Here is an 18,989-nt window from a genome sequence, read left to right as displayed (position 1 = left end):
TTTGAGTACAGGGAGGACAGTTGACCCCCTCCCCCCCTTTTGCACCATCCCCCAACCTACCTTCCCCCACCCAGTCCCTGTGTGAAGGAGTGGTAAAATTCCAGGAGAGTCTCTGGCCACATGGCCCATAGAGAGACACAGGAAATTCTTCCAACTCACAGAATTGGGGAGCCAAGCGACATTTGTGTTCTGGAGAAGGTATGGAAGATTGGTGAAGAATCCAGCTACGAACTGGTCCGCTTGGTACAATTTTGTGATACTCAGAAGAGACAATATAGTCATATTACCATAAAACTGTTTATATAATAGCCTCAGCTTGAGACTTGCATCATAATGGTTGTATAAAATGTATTAATAAGGATAAAGCTATTTGTAATACATTGAGATGCTATGTACTGATGTTAATGTGATAGAATTGGATTTCTGTACCAAGCTTCACTCAGCCATCGGCACGCCCCCAAGGGACACAGACAGGACCATCCGTCATTTGACAAGCCTGTTCAAGGGTCACTATAAAACTATACCCTGAGCTACATTTCTCCAGACCAGGCCTCCACTCCATGGCCAATAGGTTTTACCATCCAATTCCTCTACTGAAAGTGAACTATACCACGTGGTTAACTTTTAGACTATTGATACTGACAGAATAAGAACAAGTCTTTGATATTAATTATTAGTCTGCAGCTAAGTAAATTATATCATCGAACGCGAAGACCAACGAAACATCCATTCTATAACGACATTAATGAATGTCGCTTTGAAAGATCCATTCTAACCGAGAGAGAGAGAGAGAGAGAGAACTCTCCATCAGAACGACGCTCGAACAAGGATCCCGACGACACACTCAGCGTAAATATATATTGATTGCAATTGTTCCCGAATGAGTGAGCGTTCAATTGTCAATTGTTAATATTAATGAACTCTGTGTACCTCCTCAGCTGACCGTTTATGACCCATTGTCTAACAGACCAGCCATGCCTGTTAGCCATTAGGGCACATTACTATACCAATCCTTTGTGACGATAATTACTGTTTGTATGTTTTCTGTTAATTACTTAGTGTAGTAAATAAATTATTTTAAGACAATTGATGTATGGATGATTTTAGTAAAGACTGGGTTCGTGCAGATACAACAATTTACGACGTTTGGATTGAGACTGGACTAGAGGTAAAATACACCATTTAAACCAGAAGATAATCGGCCTATATTATAATATAGGAAAGTTATATTAGGAAAATTATAACTTTGTAATCTGAATATTCTCCTTGGTGCCCCAATCTCCTAGTTAATTACAATTAAACGATTAATCAGTTTAATCGCGTGATAATAATTACAGGGAGTTAATTGATAAACATGTCTTCAGTTTAATGGTACCCCAAAGACACGACAACAGCGTGTTAGTGTCTCAGACACACACACACACACACACTGTCAGTGTCAGTGTTGTGCCTCTCTTGGCCAATAAACAACAGATTGGGCCTCAGAGGGCCTACAGATGACTGGATGTCTGTGTAGGAGAGGCTGAGAGGAGGAGGACAAGGGAATGAGGAGGAAGTGGATGAGGAGGGGAAGAGGAGGAGGACGATGGAATGAGGAGGAAGAGGAGGAGGATAGGCTGAGAAGCTTGATAATGGTTTTACATCCAAAGGGAGGAATCCACCTAGATCAATGTGTTGAACTAAGACACTTAGTGTGTATTTGTCACAAAATCCTTCGTTGTGTTGCAGGGAAGACCAAAATGCAGCGGAGTTGTGGATACTCATATTTTAATTAACAATAAAAGAGTAAAGCATCCACTTGACAAAACAATAAATGATACCCACAACACTAAACAGTTTTGCAGGCTCACCAACGCAGTGCAAAAACAACTACCCACAAAACCAAGTGACAAACATACTCCTACATATATGACTCCCAATCAGGAACAACGATCCCCAGCTGTTCCTGATCAGGAGTCACAAGACCAACACAGAACAATCACACACACACAAGACTGCCACGTCCTGACCCCAAAACTACTACAACAGCTCCATCTGCTGTCCAGGACGTGACAGTACCCCCCCTCAAGGTGCAAACCCCGGAATGCACCTAACAACAAAAAAACACCACCAAACAAAATCCCCAACAAAACCCATAAACAATAACCCCTAAACAATAAGGGAGGGAAGGGAGGGTGGCTGCCGTCAACGACGGCACTGTGCTACACCCTCCCTCCCCAACCCACCTATCCTGGAGGTGGCTCAGGTGCAGGACGTGGACCTTGCTCCACCCTCGGCGTCGCCCACTTCGGTGGCGCTGATAGCTGCGCCAGGCAGACGGGCCCCTCGGGCTGGGCCGGGGGACAGGAGGGCCCCTCGGGCTGGGCCGGAGGACAGGAGGGCCCCTCGGGCTGGGCCGGAGGACAGGAGGGCCACTCGGGCTGGGCCGGAGGGCAGTCTGGCCACTCCGGCAGTTCAGCGCAGTCTGGCCACTCCGGCAGTTCAGCGCAGTCTGGCCACTCCGACGACTGTTGACTGGCGGGCAGCTCCGACGACTGTTGACTGGCGGGCAGCTCCGACGACTGTTGACTGGCGGGCAGCTCCGACGACTGTTGACTGGCAGGCAGCTCCGACGACTGTTGACTGGCGGGCAGCTCCGACGACTGTTGACTGGCGGTCAGCTCCGACGACTGTTGACTGGCGAGGCTGGGCTGACGCACTAGACTCCTGATGCGTGGGGCTGGTACAGGACGTGCCAGCCTGGAGACACGCACCTCCATGCTAGTGCGTCTAGCGGGAAACACCGGACCGAAAGGGCGCACTGGCGGTCTTGAGCGCAGGGTTGGCATCACCCCTTCCGGCTCGATGCCTACTTCGCCCTGGCACATGCGGGGCGCTGGTACCTTGCCTACCGGCCTGAAAATCCCAGGCCTCACCACAGCCCCAACCCCAAAGCACGGGACCTGTCCAGTCTGCCCTACAAGGGTACGGGGAGCTGGCCTGGGGCTGTAATCTCGCCCCGCCAAATAGCCCTTGTGCCCCCCCCTAAAAAATTATTGGGGCTGCCTCTCAGGTTCTACCTGCCTCCCAGGCAGGTTGTCACAGTGGACCCGCAACTGCTCCCAAGTCCGGTCAATCCTCTCCGTCAACACCTCCAGCGACCAGGAATCCATCACCTCCCGAGCGCGCTGCTTCCAACATTCCTCCCTCACTTGCCTCTGTCCTATTCTCCGCTGCTTGGTCCTTTGGTGGTGGGCAGATCTGTCACAAAATCCTTCGTTGTGTTGCAGGGAAGACCAAAATGCAGCGGAGTTGTGGATACTCATATTTTTATTAACAAAAAAAGAGTAAAGCATCCACTTGACAAAACAATAAATGATACCCACAACACTAAACCGTTTTGCAGGCTCACCAACGCAGTGCAAAAACAACTACCCACAAAACCAAGTGACAAACATACTCCTACATATATGACTCCCAATCAGGAACAACGATCCCCAGCTGTTCCTGATCAGGAGTTACAAGACCAACACAGAACAATCACACACACACACACACAAGACTGCCACGTCCTGACCCCAGAACTACTACAACTGCTCCATCTGCTGGTCAGGACGTGACAGTATTGAACTAAGACACTTAGTGTGTGTTGAACTAAGACATTTAGTGTGTGTTGAATTAAGACAGTGTGTGTTGAATTAAGACACTAGTGTGTGTTGAACTAAGACAGTGTGTGTTGAATTAAGACACTTAGTGTGTGTTGAACTAAGACACTTAGTGTGTGTTGAACTAAGACACTTAGTATGTGTTTAATTAAGACAGTGTGTGTTGAACTAAGACAGTGTGTGTTGAACTAAGACACTTAGTGTGTGTTGAATTAAGACAGTGTGTGTTGAACTAAGACAGTGTGTGTTGAACTAAGACACTTAGTGTGTGTTGAACTAAGACACTTAGTGTGTGTTGAACTAAGACATTTCGTGTGTGTTGAATTAAGACAGTGTGTGTTGAACTAAGACAGTGTGTGTTGAACTAAGACACTTAGTGTGTGTTGAACTAAGACACTTAGTGTGTGTTGAACTAAGACATTTCGTGTGTGTGTGTTCTCCCTACCTGAGAACTGGGTATCAGGGCCTTCCACCAGTGACCGCCCTTCACCAGATCAACCTCACTCAGAGGCAGCGCCACCTACCAATGGAAACACACCATTACAGAACTAATCTTTCAGCCTTGCAAAAGTATTCATCCCCCTTGGTGTTTTTCCTATTTTGTTGCATTACAACCTGTAATTTAATTGGATTTTTATTTGGATTTCATGTAATGGACATACACAAAATAGTCCAAATTGGTGAAGTGAAATGAAAAAAATAACTTGTTTAAAAAAAGCAAAAAACATTTAAAACGGAAAAGTGGTGCGTGCATATGTATTCACCCCCTTTGCTATGAAGCCCCTTAATAAGATCTGGTGCAAACAATTACCTTCATAAGTCACATAATTAGTCAAATAAAGTCCACCTGTGTGCAATTTAAGTGTCACATGATCTGTCACACGATCTCAGTATATATACACTTGTTCTGAAAGGCCCCAGAGTCTGCAACACCACTAAGCAAGGGGCACCACCAAGCAAGTGGCACCATGAAGACCAAGGAGCTCTCCAAACAGGTCAGGGACAAAGTTGTGGAGAAGTACAGATCAGGGTTGGGTTATAAAAAAATATCCGAAACTTTGAACATCCCATGGAGCACCATTAAATCCATTATTAAAAAATGGAAAGAATATGGCACCACAACAAACCTGTCAAGAGAGCGCTGCCCGAGCCTCCCGGGTGGCGCAGTGGTCTAAGGCACTGCATCGCAGTGCTAGCTGTGCCACCAGAGATTCTGGGTTCGAGCCCAAGCTCTGTTGGGAGGCCCATGGGGCGGTGCACAATTGGCCTAGCGTCGTCCGGGTTAGGGAGGGTTTGGCCGGCAGGGATATCCTTGTCTCATCGCGCACTAGCGACTCCTGTGTCGGGACGGGCGCAGTGCACGCTGACCAGGTCGCCAGGTGTACGGTGTTTCCTCCGGCACATTGGTGCGGCTGGCTTCCGGGTTGGATGTGCATTGTGTCAAGAAGCAGTGCGGCTTGGTTGGGTTGTGTTTCGGAGGACGCATGGCTCTCGACCTTCGCCTCTCTCGAGTCCGTACGGGAGTTGCGGTGATGAGACAAGACTGTAACTACCAATTGGATACCACGAAATTGGGGAGAAAAAAAGGGTTTATAAAAAAAAAAATAGAGCGCCACCCACCAAAACTCACGGACCAGGCAAGGAGAGCATTAATCAGAGAGGCAACAAAGAGACCAAAGATAATCCTGAAGGAGCTGCAAAGCTCCACAGCGGAGATTGGAGTATTTGTCCTTTGGACCACTTTAAGCCATACACTCCACAGAGCTGGGCTTTACGGAAGAGTGGCCAGAAAAAAGTAATTGCTTAAAGAAAAAAAGAAGCAAACACGTTTGGTGTTCGACCAAAAGGAATATGGGAGACTCCCCAAACATATGGAAGAATGTACTCTGGTCATATGAGACTAAAATTGAGCTTTTTGGCCATCAAGGAAAACGCTATGTCTGGCGCAAACCCAACACCTCTCATCACCCCAAGAACACCATCCCCACAGTGAAGCATGCTGTGTGGGATGTTTTTCATTGGCAGGGACTGGAAACTGGTCAGAATTGAAGAAATGATTGATGGCACTAAATTCTTGAGGGAAACCTGTTTCAAGTCTTTGAGAGATTTGAGACTAGGACTGAGATTCACCTTCCAGCAGGACAATGACCGCAAGCATACAGCTAAAGCAACACTCGAGTGGCTTATGGGGAAACATTTAAATGTCTTGGAATGGCCTAGTCAAAGCCCAGACCTCAATCCAATTGAGAATCTGTGGTATGACTTAAAGTTTGCTGTACACCAGCAGAACCTAACCAACTTGAAGGAGCTGGAGCAGTTTTGCCTTGAATGGGCAAAACTCCCAGTGGCTAGATGTGCCAAGCTTATAGAGACAAACCCCTAGAGACGTGCAGCTGTAATTGCTGCAAAAGGTGTCTCTACAAAGTATTGACACTGAGGGGGGTGAATAGTTATGCACGCTTGTTATGCGCGCTAGTTATGCGGTTTGTTTCACAATAAAAAATATTTTGCATCTTCAAAGTGGTAGGCGTGTTGTGTAAATCAAATGATACAAACCCCCCAAAAATCTATTTTAATTCCAAGTTGTAAGGCAAAAAAATAGGAAAAATGCCAAAGGGGGTGAATATTTTCGCCATCCACTGTATCTTCCTGGTACGGGACATCCTGTGTATGCACACACATTGTTTTTATTGGCCTAATAGTCAAGAAGAAGGCACAGTGATGCCGAAACGTTGGTGATTTACCCATTACTGGGAGTTCATATATAGAGCGTACAACTCTCTTTATTTTTATAGCTAATAGTAAAGACGTCATTAAACTGTAAAAATGTATTACTTTTTTAAAGTAGGATGAACACAACCAGTCATTGTCAAATAAATCACTTCAAAAAGTAGACAATACCCGCGCACGTTCATCCACTCTCACATAATTCCAGCATCTGAAACAGTGCAGTGCACCAGCCATTTGATGAATAGGAAAAGGCTGTTAAAACACCCAATAGCCTAATGACATTAGACTTATAGCCTGAATGTATTTGTGTTCACATCAAACCACACAACATTTTGGAACGTATTCCACCCTTTTTCAAGTCCATTTGCAAATGTGTCATGCGGCTGACAGGCGGTAGGCTAATGACAAATGATGGTGTAACAGCCAACAGGTTTTCTTGCTATCTTTGTTTTAATTATTGTGATAGGAACATGTTTTACCAGCTTACTTTCACCCCAGGTATCAATACTCACATGATAGGTGTGTGTGTGTGTGCGTGTGTGCTTGTGTATGAGCGTGTGTGCGTTCGTGTGTGTGTTTTGTTTGTGGGGTTGTGTATGTGTGTATGTGTGTTCACCTTGCCGATGACACAGTGTCGTGAGAACTTGTCGAAGTCGACCACAGACAGCAGCAGGGTGCGGCGCTGGGCCTCCAAGAACAGAAGGTCAAAGGTGAACCGCTCCTCAAACACCGGGTTCTGTGTCTTCCTCTTCACCCCTGTCTGAAGAAGAAAAATACTTTATTGTTCATTTTTTTAAATTTTATTTAACCTTGATTTAACTAGGCAAGTCAGTTAAGAACAAATTCTTATTTACAATGACGGCCTACCCTAGCCAAACCCGGACGACGCTGGGCCAATTGTGCGCCGCCCTATGGGACTTCCAATCACGGCCAGTTGTGATACAGCCTGGATTTGAACCAGGGTGTCTGTAGTGACACCTCTAGCACTGAGATACAGTGCCTTAGACCGCTGCGACACTCGGGAACCCAAGGTGAGGGGGGCCCATTAACTTACAGAGAATGGAAATGTGTATTTATGCTGACAACCCAACCTTGAGCCTGGAAGCAATGGGTCTGCGCCCCCGGAGCAATACTTCTAGGGATGATTAAGTGCTTTGGTCAAGGGCACAACAGCAGGCAATGGTTTCTAGGATACTGATGCCAGCAACCCTCCAGTTGACAGCTCACTCCACACCATATTTTTCCAGTCAGAGCTGGGATTCAAACCAGCAACCCTCCAGTTGACAGCTCACTCCACACCAGATTTTTCCAGTCAGAGCTGGGATTCAAACCAGCAACCCTCCAGTTGCAGGGCCGCTTCTCTAAGCGCTAAGCTACCTGCCGGGAGTTCTTGTGGTCCGGCAGCAGGCTGATCTTGACGTATGGGTTGGAGTGGGCCATGTCCTGGCGTGCTCCATCACAGGTCAGCGGTGGGGGCAGGTCGCGAGCCTCAATGACCCTAACGCCCAGGTGGCCGTTGATTAGGTCATACCTGAGAGGAGAGGGGTATTGGAGAGAGGGAGAGAGAGGGAGGGAGGGGGATGATGAGAGGGAGAGAAAGAGAGAGAGAGAGGGGGAGAGAGACAGAGAGAGAGAGGAGGAGGTTGGGATGATCAGAGGGACATGAAGAAAAGAAACATTAGATGAATGAATGTTTTTCTTATTTTCCTGTTTTTATTTCTAGACCTGGGGAAGTTTACAAGCTTATTACTATAATTCTGATTCTAAAATATGAAAGATATAATACAACATATAAAAGACAAAACGTTACTGTGTGCTGAAGTGGAGCATGCCCAGTTGGTATCGTAGCAGAATCTCCTCGTCCGTTAGCGAGTCCACGTCGTCTCCGGATGAGTCCAGAGAGTAGAGGCGTGGCTCCAACTTCCTGAAGTAGTCATTCGCAGGGGGCTGGGGTCGACGCAGCGGCTGGATCACCTCCTTCCTGGGGCCCATGGCCCAGAACTCAATGGGTTTCACATCAACCAGCGGAGAGCTGGGCCTGCGGGCGTCTAGACCTGGGGGAGGGGAGGGGGTGAATAGAGGAGAATATAGTTAGAGGAGAAAAGAGAGAGGAGAGGGGAATGAAGAAGTTAATTCAATCATTTTTGGATTCAGTGGTTCTTAGTGGTTCAGTGTTTCATCCAGTGGTTCTTAGTGGTTAATTGGTTCAGTGGTTCAGTATTTAATTCAGTAATTCCTTGGTTCAGTGATTCAGTGTTTCATTCAGTAGTTTAGTTGTTAATTGGTTCAGGGGTTCAGTGTTTGATTAATTGGTTCAGTGGTTCAGTAGTTAAGAGTTTGATTCAGAGAGTCAGTGGTTCAGTATTTGATTCAGTAGTTAAGTGGTTAATTGGTTCAGTGTTTGATTCAGTGATTCATTGGATCAGTTGTTCTTACTGGAGAGTTGTCGGACCAGGCTGAAGGTGGATCGGGACATCTCTGAGCTGGAACGCCTCTGGGTCGGAATACTGTCCTGCGGTATTGCCATGGCGTCAACATGAGTGACCCCTGTATCAGTGTCCTTCTCATCCACACACTCGTTCACTCTGAGACGGAGGAAGAGAGAGAGAAACAGAGGGAGAGGGAGAGAGAGAGACAGAGAGAAAGACAGGGAGAGCCAGAGAGAAAGAGGGAGAGAGAGAGAAACAGAGGGAGAGGGAGAGAGGGAGACAGAGAGAAAGACAGGGAGATCCAGAGTGAAAGAGGGAGAGAGAGAGAGAAACAGAGGAAGAGCGGGAGCCAGAGAGAGAGAGAGAAACAGAGGGAGAGGGAGAGAGGGAGACAGAGAGAAAGACAGGGAGATCCAGAGTGAAAGAGGGAGAGAGAGAGAGAGAGACAGATGGATAGAGGGAGACAGAGAGAGAGCGAGAAACACTTGAGCCTCGATCTACTACAGGTGGTCCATGGCCAGATCTCCCCCCAAATAATACATTTACATTTGTTTATGAATATTACTAACAGCAACAGGTTAAACTCTTTTTGGCCAAGGGATCCATGAAATAAGTTTAGAGGGTGTAATAGAATGCAATACAATGGAATATTCTTAATTTACAAGATTCTGTTCCTAACCCTGGGAAACATGGGCCTGGTAGGCTCACAGAGACATTAGTATCCACAGTATTCTGTTCTTAACCCTGGGCAACATGGGCCTGGGAGGCTCACAGAGATATTAGTATCCACAGTATTCTATTCTTAACCCTGGGAAACATGGGCCTGGGAGGCTCACAGGGATATTAGTATCCACAGTATTCTGTTCTTAACCCTGGGCAACATGGGCCTGGGAGGCTCACAGAGATATTAGTATCCACAGTATTCTGTTCTTAACCCTGGGCAACATGGGCCTGGGAGGCTCACAGAGACATTAGTATCCACAGTATTCTGTTCTTAACCCTGGGAAACATGGGCCTGGGAGGCTCACAGAGATATTGGTATCCACAGTACTCCACCAATTATCCATTTTTCAACTCAATACTTGTTGTATTCTCTAATTGTTTGTTGAATTTGTTTAAACATAAATGCGCTGTACTGTTCTGATTAAGAGGGGGTCCCTGATGGATTTGCATCAGTCACAAAAGGGGTCAGAAGCCCTTGTCTACCACACATTGGTGGTACCTGCCAACTCAGAGTATGGAGCTCCTCTGGGTCCATGTGAAGGACAAGAAACATGTGTTATTGGCTAATGTGGTCGAAATGTTCCTTATCCTTCAACTGGGGAAATCAGACAGCTATATAACAACGACATCATCATAACTACTCTCTCTCTCTGTGTGTCAGTGTGTGTGTGTGTGTGTGTGTGTGTGTGTGTGTGTGTGTGTGTGTGTGTGTGTGTGTGTGTGTGTGTGTGTGTGTGTGTGTGTGTGTGTGTGTGTGTGTGTGTGTGTGTGTGTGTGTGTGCTAACGACTTTCTGGCAGGATTAACTGATTGTTTCCATGAGCGATAGTGATACTTCTGTAAACACAGCTGTCACTGGCTGCATCTCAAAGGGGTGGCAGGTAGCCTAGCGGTTAGAGCGTGGGGGTGGCAGGTAGCCTAGCGGTTAGAGCGTGGGGGTGGCAGGTAGCCTAGCGGTTAGAGCATAGGGGTGGCAGGTAGCCTAGCGGTTAGAGCGCGGGGCCAGGAACCCAAAGGTCATTAGCTCGAGTCCTTGAGCCAGCAACAACAAAAATCTGTCAATGTGCCCTTGCGCATACTTCAGAAAAAGTAAAGATGCCTTAATAAAAAATGACTTAAGTGAAAGTCACCCAGTAAAGTTATATTTGAGTGAAAGTATTTGGTTTTAAATATACTTAAGTAACAAAATTAAATCTAAGTGCTTTATCAAAAATAGAAACAAAAGCAAAACGCAGCATCATCGGGGATGATTTCTGTATTTGGAAAGTGACATATCTTGAAAACTTGAGGGCTGACAAGTAGTACTTTTAAATATTTTTACTTAAGTACTTTGCACGACTGCACTTAACCCTAATTGCTCCAGGGTCACCGTTGATAATGGCTGATCCTGGCAGAGGGCGAGTTGAGACATGAAAATATATTTTTTTAAATAGGACAAGTATAAGCACCTACCTTATTATTAAATGGGATGCAGCCACTATGCAGCTGATGTAGAATATCTCTGACAATTTATATCAGAATATCTCTAATAACTACTGACAATTTATATCAGAATATCTCTAATAACTACTGACAATTTATATCAGAATATCTCTAATAACTACTGACAATTTATATCAGAATATCTCTAATAACTACTAACACTTTACACCAGAATATCTCTAATAACTACTGAAACTTTACACCAGAATATCTCTAATAACTACTGGCACTTTACACCGGAATATCTCTAATAACTACTGACACTTTACCCTGGGATATCTCTAATAACTACTGACACTTTACCCTGGGATATCTCTAATAACTACTGACACTTTACACCAGAATATCTCTAATAACTACTGACACTTTACACCAGAATATCTCTAATAACTACTGACACTTTACACCAGAATATCTCTAATAACTACTGACACTTTACACCAGAATATCTCTAATAACTACTGACCCTTTACACCGGAATATCTCTAATAACTACTGACACTTTACCCTGGGATATCTCTAATAACTACTGACACTTTACCCTGGGATATCTCTAATAACTACTGACACTTTACACCAGAATATCTCTAATAACTACTGACACTTTACACCAGAATATCTCTAATAACTACTGACACTTTACACCAGAAAATCTCTAATAACTACTGACACTTTACCCCAGAATATCTCTAATAACTACTGACACTTTACACCAGAATATCTCTAATAACTACTGACACTTTACACCAGAATATCTCTAATAACTACTGACACTTTACACCAGAATATCTCTAATAACTACTGACCCTTTACACCAGAATATCTCTAATAACTACTGATACTTTACACCGGAATATCTCTAATAACTACTGACACTTTACACCAGAATATCTCTAATATCTACTGACACTTTACACCAGAAAATCTCTAATAACTACTGACACTTTACACCAGAATATCTCTAATAACTACTGACACTTTACACCAGAATATCTCTAATAACTGCTGACCCATTCTATTAGTGAGCCAACAGACACATCTTCTCCTGATGACAGGTCCATGTCCTTCTCTAGGAACAGACACATCTTCTCCTGATGACATGTCTTTCTGTAGGAACAGACACAACTTCTCCTGATGACATGTCTTTCTGTAGGAACAGACACAACTTCTCCTGATGACATGTCTTTCTGTAGGAACAGACACAACTTCTCCTGATGACATGTCCTTCTCTAGGAACAGACACAACTTCTCCTGATGACATGTCCTTCTCTAGGAACAGACACAACTTCTCCTGATGACAGGTCCTTCTGTAGGAACAGACACAACTTCTCCTGATGACATGTCCTTCTCTAGGAACAGACACATCTTCTCCTGATGACAGGTCCTTCTCTAGGAACAGACACAACTTCTCCTGATGACATGTCCTTCTGTAGGAACAGACACATCTTCTCCTGATGACAGGTCCTTCTCTAGGAACAGACACAACTTCTCCTGATGACATGTCCTTCTGTAGGAACAGACACATCTTCTCCTGATGACAGGTCCATGTCCTTGTCCTTATTTTTCCATTTGTCTCTGCCGTCACAAAAATCAACACACACAGACACACACGCACACACGCACACACACGCACACGCACACTCACACACAAATAAACACATTGTACGGTAGTGTAATGACAGTAGTCAGTCAGGACATGATAACATGAGACTGCATCCTGTCTGGGGCTTCTGTTCTGTTCTGCTCAGAGGGAATTTAGTTCTATTAAAACACCATCAGAGGAACCATCAGGGATTGTTACATCCTCTTCTCCAGCCTCATCTCTCAGCTATTTACCAAAACACGTGACGAGGTGACCGCTTGTTGTGTTTGGAATCCTGGATTGCCCCTTTAATATCACCGGCCAATGCTGAGAGGAATCTGCACAAACATGTTTTACTCATTTTATTGTTTTCCCTCTCTCTCTCCCTCCCTCTCTCTCTCTCTCTCTCTCCCCCATCCCTCCCTAGCTCCCTCCCTTCCCCTCTTTCTTTCTTTCTCTCTCTCTCTCTCTCTCTCTCTCTCTCTCTCTCTCTCTCTCTCTCTCCACCTCCCTCCATCCATCCTTCTTTCAGGACTTTGTACTGGACACCTAATTCCCAGCCATCCCTTGGGGATCATCAAGGACCCTTTGTGTCCATGGCGACAGCTCGCAGGGAGATAGTTGTCAAGGTAACAGGGCAATCTAAAACACATGGCTTTAGGAGAGGAGGGAGGGAGAAGAGGAGAGGAGAAGAGGGAAATTAACTTAGGTGAAACCAATAGAGAGTGGGGGGGTGGGTGGAGTGGGACAGAGACACCTCATGTTTTTAAAAGATTAATACTGGTATATGGTCTGTATCTCAGACTGAGTCTCCATGGTAATAAGCAGGTTAATACTGGTATATGGTCTGTATCTCAGACTGAGTCTCCATGGTAATAAGCAGGTTAATACTGGTATATGGTCTGTATCTCAGACTGAGTCTCCATGGTAATAAGCAGGTTAATACTGGTATATGGTCTGTATCTCAGACTGAGTCTCCATGGTAATAAGCAGGTTAATACTGGTATATGGTCTGTATCACATGCCATGCTGTTACTACTCCTGAGAGACAACAGTATCGGTACAGTGTGTGTGTATGTGTGTGTGTCTCCAACATGTCTATCTTAATCAGTAGAACAGTGCTTCAGCCAGACCTTTGGTCTCTGTCACACACACACCCTCTCAACCACAGAATGAGCTCACCCAGAGTGCTGACGTCAACATCAGGTCCCTAGAGAGACTGGCAGAACATGGGATATGGACTGTTCCATTACACCACAGAGCAGGGGGGTTGGACTGTTCCATTACACCACAGAACTGGGGGGTTGGACTGTTCCATTACACCACAGAACAGGGTGGCTGGACTGTTCCATTACGCCACAGAAAAGGGGGGTTGGACTGTTCCATTACGCCACAGAACAGGGTGGCTGGACTGTTCCATTACGCCACAGAAAAGGGGGGTTTGACTGTTCCATTACGCCACAGAACAGGGGGGTTTGGACTGTTCCATTACAGCACGGAACAGGGGGCATTGACAGACCTGGTAATAATCTGTAATGATGATTGACTATATCCACAGCCCTGTTGGAATAGGTTCCTATAGAGCTCCATTTTTATGGAATGGTCTGCCTACCCATGTGAGAGACGCAGACTCAGTCTTAACCTTTAAGTCTTTACTGAAGACTTATCTCTTCAGTAGGTCCTATGATTAAGTATAGTCTGGCCCAGGAGTGTGAAGGTGAACGGAAAGGCTGGAGCAACGAACCGCCCTTGCTGTCTCTGCCTTGCCGGTTCCCCTCTCTCCACTGGGATTCTCTGCCTCTAACCCTTTTACAGGGGCTGAGTCACTGGCTTACTGGTGTTCTTCCATGCCGTTCATGGGAGGGGTGCGTCACTTGAGTGGGTTGAGTCACTGACGTGGTCTTCCTGTCTGGGTTGGCGCCCCCCCCCTTGGGTTGTGCCGTGGCGGAGATCTTTGTGGGCTATACTCGGCCTTGTCTTAGGACGGTAAGTTGGTGGTTGGAGACATCCCTCTAGTGGTGTGGGGGCTGTGCTTTGGCAAAGTGGGTGGGGTTATATCCTGCCTGTTTGGCCCTGTCCGGGGCTATCATCGGATGGGGCCACAGTGTCTTCTGATCCCTCCTGTCTCAGCCTCCAGTATTTATGCTGCAGTAGTTTATGTGTCGGGTGGCTAGGGTCAGTCTGTTACATCTGGAGTATTTCTCTTGTCTTATCCGGTGTCCTGTGTGAATTTAAATATGCTCTCTCTAATTCTCTCTTTCTCTCTTTCTTTCTTTCTCTCGGAGGACCTGAGCCCTAGGACCATGCCTCAAGACTACCTGGCATGATGACTCCTTGCTGTCCCCAGTCCACCTGGCCGTGCTGCTGCTCCAGTTTCAACTGTTCTGCCTGCGGCTATGGAACCCTGACCTGTTCACCGGACGTGCTTGTTGCACCCTCGACAACTACTATGATTATTATTATTTCACCATGCTGGTCATTTATGAACATTTTAACATCTTGGCCATGTTCTGTTATAATCTCCACCCTGCACAGCCAGAAGAGGACTGGCCACCCCTCATAGCCTGGTTCCTCTCTAGGTTTCTTCCTAGGTTTTTGGCCTTTCTAGGGAGTTTTTCCTAGGGAGTTTTTCCTAGCCACCGTGCTTCTTTCACATGCATTGCTTGCTGTTTGGGGTTTTAGGCTGGGTTTCTGTACAGCACTTTGAGATATCAGCTGATGTACGAAGGGCTATATAAATAAATTTGATTTGATTTGAAAAAGTGTATCCTTCTACTTCCTGAGACTGATTTAACACAACTGGACAAGTGAACGTTGTGTGCATGTGGGCATGTGTGCGTGAGTGTGCTTTTGTTCATGCGTGTCTGCTTGTGTGTGTGTGTGTCTGTGCAGCCGTCCGTCCGCTTGTGCGTTATGTGTGTGTGTCCATGTGTGTGTGTTTATGTGTGTGTCCATGCATGTGTGTGTGTTTATGTGTGTGTCCATGCATGTGTGTGTGTTTATGTGTGTGTGTGTGTATGTGTGTGTCCATGCATGTGTGTGTGTTTATGTGTGTGTGTGTTTATGTGTGTGTGTTTATGTGTGTGTGTTAACTCACAGCCAGGAGGGGGTCTGAGCAGGGAAGGGTCCCAGTATCTCCACCTCCTCATCACTGCGCGGAAAGCAGCACTCCCAACACCACAACAGACAAGAGCGACACGACCACCGACACAACAGACAGTCAGTTAGCCTGGCCAGCACACCCTATAGAGAGAGAGACGGGGATAGAGAGAGAGAGATATATAGAGAGAGGAAGCAAGCGATTCCCAAACATTCCACAACAAAGCCATCACCTACAGAGAGATGAACCTGAAGAAGAGTCCCCTAAGCAAGCTGGTCCTGGGGCTCTGTTCACAAACACAAACACACCCCACAGAGCCCCAGGACCAGTGGCGGTTGTAGCTTGTATGGCTCCCTGGGTGAACCCCTCCCTCCAAAAAAACACACAAATAAAAGTAAATTGCACAAATCCTATATCACACAAATACACAAATAGAACAACACACTTCTAAAGAAGAGAACCTGATCATTACACTACTGCACTTCAAACAAGAAACACCCAAACTCAATTTCACAACTAATTGCATTACCTATTGCATGAGTACTGTACAAAGTTAGTGGTGCGATATTTGATAGATTCCCACCGCTCCCCCTACCGTGGGCTTCCAGTGAGGAGACCTGAGGTCAACATACCCCCGTCCCCCTCCCCATCTCGTACTTCTAAGTGGGAGACCTTCCCAGGCAGTAGCCTGCCTAGCTCACAAACTAGAATCAGGGCATCAGGGCGCCCGCTCCGACAAGGTTAATTGACCCACAGTCCCACACGGTGACATGATATCATTGACGTGAAGTGCAAATAAGCGATAGAAAACCGATCGCGCAAATGTCACCATTCTAAATATTTATTTTTACTTTGAAGTTTAATTTTGTTTTTTTGTGCGGGAGCCCCATGCCGCCCCCGGCAAGATGCCGCCCTGGGCGGCTGCCCATGTCGTCTATACCTAAACCCGCCACTGCCCAGGACAGCAATACAATTACACCCAAACAAATCATGACAAAACATAAAGAGAATTACTGACAGAATACCTGACCACTGTGACTGACCCAAACGTAAGGAAAGCTTTGACTATGTACAGACTCAGTGAGCATAGCCTTGCTATTGAGAAAGGCCACCGTAGGCAGACCTGCCTCTCAAGAGAAGACAGGCTATGTGCACACTGCCCACAAAATGAGGTGGAAACTGAGCTGCACTTCCTAACCTCCTGCCAAATGTATAACCATATTAGACACACATATTTCCCTCAGATTACACACATCCATAAAGAATTTGAAAACAAATTCAATTTTGATAAACTATTAGGTGAAATACCACAGTGTGCCATCACAGCAGCAAGATGTGTGACTTGTTTCCACAAGAAAAGGGCAACCAGTGAAGAACAAGCACCATTGTAAATACAATATTTATTTTCTCTTTTGTAATTGAACTATTTGCACATAATATGACATTTTAAATGTATTTTTTCTTGTTTATTGTTTACTGTTCATTTTTATTGTTTATTTCACAATTAAAAAAAAAAAACCTTTTTATTTCACTTTTATTAATTATCTGCTTTACTTTGCTTTGGCAATGTTAACATATGTCTCCCATGCCAATAAAGCCCTTAAATGGAATTGAATTGAGAGAGAGAGTGTCAGGGAGATAGAGAGAGAGAGAGTGTGTGTGAGAGAGAGAGAGAGAGAGAGAGAGAAAGAGAGAGAGAGAGTGTGTGAGAGAGAGAGAGAGAGAGAGAGAGAGAGAGAGAGAGTGAGTGAGTGAGTGTCAGGGAGAGAGAAAGAGCAAGAGAGAAAGAGTGTGTGTGTCAGGAGAGAGAGAGAGAGAGAGAGAGAGAGAGAGTGTATGTGTGTGTGTCAGGGAGAGAGAGAGAGATAGTCAGGGAAACATTTATACTTTACACAAGATGCTTGAAACTAGAGAAATTGGATTTCATAGCTAGCCAAGACGTGAGCCAAGAGCTAGCCATAGCAGGTGAATTTCAGTTCACATCCACAGAAATCCCCCCTGTCCCTATGGGCCATTTGTGCCCCAGCCTGTCTGAGTGTAGGAAGGGGTTAAACTGTAATAAGGGGTTAGGTGACATACTGTAAAGGTACATTAAACTGTAATAAGGGGGTAAATGACATACTGTAAAGGTACATTAAACTGTAATAAGGGGTTAGGTCACGTACTGCAAAGGTACATTAAACTGTAATAAGGGGTTGGGTCATGTACTGTAAAGGTACATTAAACTGTAATAAGGGATTGGGTCATGTACTGTAAAGGTACATTAAACTGTAATAAGGGGTTAAATGACATACTGTAAAGGTACATTAAACTCTCATTCCTCTTTTGATCCTCCATTGATACAGCCAGAAATGTAATCAGAGAGTCTGATCTCAACTGATCTCCAGCGATGCCCTTTGGCTAGTCCACGAGACAGTGGATCTGACTGCGTTAGTAAACGGCACCCTATTCCCTATGTATGGAACCTGGTCAAAATAAGTGCACTAAACAGGAGAACAGGGTTCCATTTGGAATGCGGCCCTGAAGAAGTAGAGGAAGATGAGAGAAGAAGAAGGTGAAGAAGGAGAAGAAGAAGAAGGTGAAGAAGGAGAAGAAGGAGTGTCCCGAGTGGCGCAGAGATCTAAGGCACTGCATCTCAGTGCAAGAGGCATCACTGCAGCCCCTGGTTTGAATCCAGGCTGCATCACATCCGGTCGTGATTGGGAGTCCCATAGGGTGGCGCACAATTGGCTCAGCGTCATCAGGGTTTGGCCGGTGTAGGCCGTCATTGTAAGTAAGAATTTGTTCTTAACTGACTTGCCTAGTTAAATAAAGGTTAAATTAATAAAAAAACATTGAAAAAAAGAAGGAGAAGGAGAAGAGGAGACTGTGTTAGGCCACTGAGCTTAAGCCTAGGCATTAGATCTGACTGGGAGCTAATAGGAGTCTCACAGGGAAGAAAAGGTGGGATAGAAAGGGAGATATATTAGATAAGGAAGAAGAGACAGAGGGATGGAAAGGGAGACATATTAGATAAGGAAGAAGGGAGATGGAGGGATGGAAAGGGAGACATATTAGATAAGGAAGAAGAGACAGAGGGATGGAAAGGGAGACATATTAGATAAGGAAGAAGAAAGATGGATGGATGGAAAGGGAGATATATTAGATACAGAAGAAGAGACATGGAGGGATGAAAGGGAGACATATTAGATAAGGAAGAAGGGAGATGGAGGGATGGCAGGATTACTCTCAAGTCCCATTTTTTTATGGTAATTGCGTGTGCAAAAGACATCCTGTTTTTTCCTCAGACTAGTGTATAAC

The 18,989-nt window shown here is 45.4% G+C and overlaps 1 protein-coding gene across 2 annotated transcripts in view; it reads right to left on the bottom strand.

Annotated features, from left to right (window-relative positions):
• The window catches only part of LOC106592101 (synaptotagmin-17), a 59,745-nt gene that overhangs the window by 16,407 nt on the left and 24,349 nt on the right, over positions 1-18,989 (bottom strand). For both annotated transcript variants that reach the window (XM_045715887.1, XM_045715888.1), the window contains 6 exons: positions 15,687-15,832; positions 8,811-8,959; positions 8,185-8,428; positions 7,752-7,905; positions 6,991-7,134; positions 4,090-4,164 (listed from right to left, as the gene is read on the bottom strand). In XM_045715887.1, the coding sequence (XP_045571843.1) occupies positions 4,090-4,164; positions 6,991-7,134; positions 7,752-7,905; positions 8,185-8,428; positions 8,811-8,959; positions 15,687-15,832 (912 nt within the window). The remainder of the gene's footprint in view (positions 1-4,089; positions 4,165-6,990; positions 7,135-7,751; positions 7,906-8,184; positions 8,429-8,810; positions 8,960-15,686; positions 15,833-18,989) is intronic.

The sequence above is a fragment of the Salmo salar genome, chromosome ssa03 (assembly GCF_905237065.1).
Source record: "Salmo salar chromosome ssa03, Ssal_v3.1, whole genome shotgun sequence".
Lineage (NCBI taxonomy): Eukaryota > Metazoa > Chordata > Actinopteri > Salmoniformes > Salmonidae > Salmo > Salmo salar.
This window is presented reverse-complemented; position numbering and strand designations above follow the sequence as displayed.